Genomic DNA, 6,000 nt, shown 5'->3' with positions numbered 1-6,000 from the left:
GCACAAACTGTTGAAATAAACGTGAATCGCAGAAATTTGTTTAGAAAATATTAGTGAGCGTCAAAATAAATTGGTAAAGTTCAGTATTTATCACAAGGTGTGTATCGATCTTTGTACCATAACCCCCCTCCCCCTTTCATCAAGACCCACAGTAACACGACCTAAATGTAGAAAACAAACCATGATGAAAAATACCATCTGTGAGAAATTGAAGACATAGATGTATATATCTCACATTTTGACAATTGACCGAATATTTTTGGTGTATAATCCGTAACAAAATGTTGTCTTCCTGAATATTTCATGCAGTGCATAAGTTAATATAAACAACATAATCCCAGATCCAAAAGAATAAAGTTAATGTATGTTGGCGGAGTTTAGTAACATATTTTGATGTAGTGATTGGATGGCTTCTTGGGCCTAACCACTAAATAGCTGCCATAATGTTGATGAATTATAAAGTTTAATTTCACGTCCAAGGCAGAGACAATTACAGGCTAATACATGATATCAAGGTATGTAAGTAAAAAGAGTGGAAGAACCTCAGCGAGCCATTTATCTTACCACACATCAAAATGAACGGTCTTCGGTCTATTAGTCTGGTATTTTGGATGCAAGTCTTCTTCACCTCGGGGATACCCGTAGCATATGATGAGTCAATGGCAGTGAGAGAGCGACAGGTAATTTATTCTTTTCCAGATATGGCATAAATTTCTCGAAATGCTTTGTGATAAAGAGTCTGATTTCCACTTCTGTTCATATACAGTGAACAGTTCAGGATTTCAAACACGAGAAAAACGATGAAATTACTTGGAAAGTATTTAAAGATTTTTTTTTTAATTTGATGAAAAATGTGTGTTACCGAAATGATGCTAATTAGTAAAAAGGATTATACAGTGGATTCGAATACAAATTATCTTTGAATTCTAATTCAAGGATGTTCTCTCCTGTTCTTTTCTTCATTGCATAATAAGGGATGGCAGTGTTTCATGTATTTATTCATTCATAACTATTAAATTTGTGGAGAGGGGCGTTTCTATTACGGTCTAATAAAACTTATATTACTTCTCAATAAGCAAACCAGTTTACTTGACAATATCATTTTTTCTAGCCATACCTTTAGATAAAAAATGTAAAAAGTTGGAATGTGGACTTTTGCTGAGTTTAATTAATGTTTTGTTTTACTGAAAACACTTTAAAGACTAGATCAAAATAAGAATTTATTTCTAAATTTTTATTTGTTCAAGTATATTGTTTGTATCTCTCTCTCTCTCTCTCTCTCTCTCTCTCTCTCTCTCTCTCTCTCTCTCTCTCTCTGTTTACTTACTTTCTTATTTTCTGGCCATATGTTTCGATGGTGTGCGTAAAAGAAATTTAGAATTCGTAACACAAATCCTAATTTTTTTCAATTTCATGTTTTCTTTTGAATTATCGGTAAAAAAAGAGTCTTCATAACCATAACTATTCATATCGTACTGGACATCTTAACTAGATATCATGACCCCGCTTGAGTCATTAATGTCTGCCTTACATGCAGCTTGTTTGAGCTTGAACATGAATGGAGACTAGTAAAAACTGAAATGTGCTTTTGTCATTTATCAACAATAAATAATGAGGAACTGATTTATGCATTTAACAAAAATTGAAGCTGTTCACAAATTTAAAAAGTGGCTAGAAAATTTGATAAAGCATGAAACATAATGTACAACGAGTACATCTATACTTATACATTAACAAATTTTGCCAATAAACCCCGAAACCCTCGCCCCAGAGTTACTGCTTGCGCCTTTGATATTGTTTCATATGTAAGATGACGTCCGTAAGGCATAATTAAATCTTACTTGGTTAGTAAATATGATAAAATTAATTAAAAACACACTTTCGTTTTCGATAAACTACCCTCAAATAGCAAAAATGATAGTAAAGTAAGCTTCCCATATTTTGTTTTGTGGCCAGAGTCATGTACAGTTGCCAATTTTTGGTTGTAGAAAATAATACATACGAGTATAAGGCTTTTGGACTGTAGTAGTATAGAATATTAAATAGTTGATACACTCATAACATGTAATCGTATACATTGTATCTGATATTCAGAAAAAAAGAAGATAATATAATTTTCACGATTTCAAAAATTATGTTTAGACTACATGTATAATGTATTGACACATAAAATGTATTAGGCTTGTCCCTAGTACTGGGGAATCCTTCAGGTATTTAAATGGCAAATACGCAATGAGTATAAATATGAAGGTCAGTTCTACGTCACGAGTGCTGGCACGTAGCTCCGATTAGGGAAAATTCCCGCTTCGGTGCAACACCCTCTTTGCAGAACGAAGCACCCAGAACGTTGCAACATCATACAACCAATCGCACATTCTCGGGCCTTTCCATCAAGCCGTGAAGTTGAGATTAGTTTACAACATGATCAGCACATGATTGTGTAGGTGCTCAGTGTTCGTTATACGTACAATAGTTTTGACAAGTCCCATATTTATCATTTAAAGAAGGTTTATAATTATATTACATATATACATCTCATTCAACGAAGTACACCCCCCTTCCGAGACCAACGATCTGACGATATTCATCTAATACTTTCAATGTTCTTACTATTTCCCGTGATTATAGAAGTCACTGTTACCACTTTTTGTAATAATTCAATAAGAGTTACTGATATGAACAAACACATGGATAAACACAAGTACCTATTTTGGTTGAACATGTTTTGTGATGATACAGATCTTGAAAGTAAGTGATAAATCGAAAAATGTCCAATATGTCAGATATTGAATGGCTCGGGGCTGTTCTGGGAAGTTCGCGCCTTATAACATTAAAACATTTTACCGAAATTAGGTTGTACACTACTTGACAATGTCCATGAAATCAGGCCACTGTTTACAATATAGAAGTTTCTCTGTTTGTCATTCATATAGTGCATTATGTTTTCGATTATTGCGTTTGACGAGAAGAAACGACATGTATTCATAGTTTTGTCTTTGGTCTACTATTTGGTATGACGGATTACAATTGCATTTATAAAATCATTATCTAATTTTCAATATGGAGAAAGATCATTAGTTTTTTCTTTCCTAGTTTTTTAAAACAATATTTTATCATGTATAACATGATAAGGATTAGGCAGCAGGTAGCGCCTATATAAGCCTTCTTCTTTACGGTACATGGTAAAATCCACATAATGACGTACGTGAGAAATTACAATATATATGATCATTTAATGTTACATAAGGAACATTAAATTTGGAGCTCCAAGTGGCTTTCTAATAATCAAGTTTTATTTACTGTATATGATATCAATAAATATAACATAACTAATGCACGGATTTCTTCTAAAATGTTTTTAAATTCATTTGAATTGAGTCCCGTAGGAATCCAGGTTAGAAAAGGTTCTCAGTACCCCTTGCTTGTCGTAGAAGGCGACTAAATGGAGTGGTCCTTCAAATGAGACCGCAAAAACCGAGGTCCCGTGTCACAGCAGGTGTGGCACGATAAAGATCCCTCCCTTCTCAAAGGCTATAAGCGCCGAGCATAGGCCTAAATTTTGCAACCCTTCACCGGCAGTGGTGACGTCTCCATATGAGTGAAATATTCTCGAGAGGGACGTTAAACAATATTCAATCAATCAATCATTTGAATTACAGATATCGTTCATTCAATTCATGTTCGCAACAATTCAAACACGCATTAATAAGCCATTCCTCTGGATGCAATATTACATGTATTTGATTTTGATTTCCTACGCATGCGCGGGGTTTCATTTAGTGTTATATAAATCGGGATACATCAAATGAGAAATGAAGGAAATCTATAGGGGAAAAATCTGAAATATATGGAGTTTTTTCCGAATAAAATTTGCTTGTATCCCATAGCATGCACTATCGGTTTGCATGTGAACAAAAATTGAATATGATCAAGTATTACGTTCCTGGGGAATGTCTCATGATTTATTAAAACTTGTGGAAGTGTAAGAGGGGCTTCATTAGGTCAGTGAAGATACTGCATTTAAAATTTTTGTGATGGATTAAATAGTATGCTTAACCAAAAATAAATTAAAAAAAATAACAATGAAGTTGTATTTCTTTGTGTTGATTGTTGTTTTCACTCAACATGAATTATTTTACATGCTTTGAGACTTACCTGATTTTGTTGTTGTTGAAAAATGAAGATGACAGTTACAGACTGCCATTACACTTTGATTTTATTCATTCAGAATAAAAGATGGGTTCGGAAAAGGGATATGCCTACAATGAACAGTAAATTGGCAGCGCAATCGCACAAAAATAGTGTAATGAGATAATATATGCATGAATAAAAAGCTAAAAACTGTCTTGAATTTAAGAAATTATACGTAAATGGTTTTAATTTTACAAATAAGGAAACATGAATTACAGAACATAAATTGTGACATTATATATATATTACATCTAAACAGATATGGTTCTTTTCAACCAACCCATTGTATTTAGTTAATTGATTTATCAGTATACTGTTTATTTTTCACATAGAATGCAAATCTGCCAACAGACTGAGTCAAATCTGACGTTGGTGCTGTGTGAAAGTTTCCACAAAAAATCCCCCAAAAGTTTTTACAAATACTTTAATGGGAAAGAATATCCCACCACATCGAATGCTTTTAGATATATCGTATTCATCAAGGCAAAGTCAAGAGTTCTATCTCGACACAAGTCTCCAAGCACTAGTATCGGGGAGGCGTCTTGGTAATAAACTTTTCCATTGATCGTATAGTGCGTATCTCTGTCACAGCCATAGAATCAACCTACGTGTATGGTCAGGTCCCCGGACAAAGGCTGACACGCTTCCAACTGTTTCGCAATGTTCATGTATGTTCATCGTAACATCCTGTTTCGCAATGTCCATCGTAACATCCTGTTTTGCAATGTTCATGTAAGTCCATCTTAACATTCTGTTTTGCAATGATGATCACACAAGTTTATTACAGCATTCATTTCACAATGATAATGTTATGCTATTTATTGAAGGCATCTCAAGTTATCAAATTAGTAAATGTATATATATATATATACAGTGGAGCCTCGTTAATCCGGACACTTTGGTTCCCAGCAAAATCGTCCGAATAAATGAAGCGTCCGGATAATTGAATCGCATATTTTCTATCTTTACATAAGTAACCAATATATGTCTACTTTATTGATGCATAATGAATTAAACACATTCTATCATTGGATTTGACAATTTGCATAAGTAAATGAATGATGATGATGATGTTAACATGTACATGTATTTCAAAACACTAAAATTCAATACGTGTTCAGTGCATTTGCCTGTGTTTATATTGTACATATATATGAGCCCTAAAAATAAATATACAAAAATGTGTGCCGTATGCACTAAAACAAATAATGAAGCACTTTATTTAACTATAAGTAAATGAATCATTAGTAACTAACATAATCATTTACACTTTAAACATTTCATCACACTTTTACTTCTTAAAGAGGCCGGTAATTTCCATATGTCACGATTCACGGGTTCGGCGGTCTGTTAAAACAATCTTCATCGTCCAAAGTTGATACATGTATAAGAATTTCGTTATTATCATGTCAGTGGACAACATTCTTTAACCAAAATTCCATCTGCCAGAGTTTATATTTCTTATTCTATAATTATCCAAGACAATATCGGGAGAACACAAATCATTTAAGCTCGTAATATCAAGACCTACTACTGCTTTGATCTAGCTACACGCACCTATTATTTTCATTATGCGATAATAACGGAAGAAAACTCGGGTGAAACTAACATTACGGGTACATACAAAATTTAATTGTCATTGTCCTTAAAATGGTAATTTTCTCACTTCTACCCAGAGTTTAAAAATTTGAAAGCAATAAAGCTCTACAACATCGTAACAAGAATCAATCGTACACAGGTACATTCTACATGCGTGACATTCTAAACGTCAAAAACTTACTACGTATACATGTGCATGAACATACATAT

At 33.4% G+C, this 6,000-nt stretch overlaps 1 protein-coding gene across 1 annotated transcript in view; it reads left to right on the top strand.

Moving 5' to 3' along the window:
- The first annotated feature begins 500 nt into the window (after positions 1-500).
- The window catches only part of LOC125674870 (uncharacterized), a 37,875-nt gene continuing 32,375 nt past the window's right edge, over positions 501-6,000 (top strand). Inside the window, exon 1 of the mRNA XM_048912242.2 lies at positions 501-680. Within this exon, the coding sequence (XP_048768199.1) occupies positions 576-680 (105 nt within the window). The 5' untranslated portion in view covers positions 501-575. The remainder of the gene's footprint in view (positions 681-6,000) is intronic.

The sequence above is a fragment of the Ostrea edulis genome, chromosome 1 (genome assembly GCF_947568905.1).
Source record: "Ostrea edulis chromosome 1, xbOstEdul1.1, whole genome shotgun sequence".
Classification (NCBI taxonomy): Eukaryota; Metazoa; Mollusca; class Bivalvia; order Ostreida; family Ostreidae; genus Ostrea; species Ostrea edulis.
This window is presented reverse-complemented; position numbering and strand designations above follow the sequence as displayed.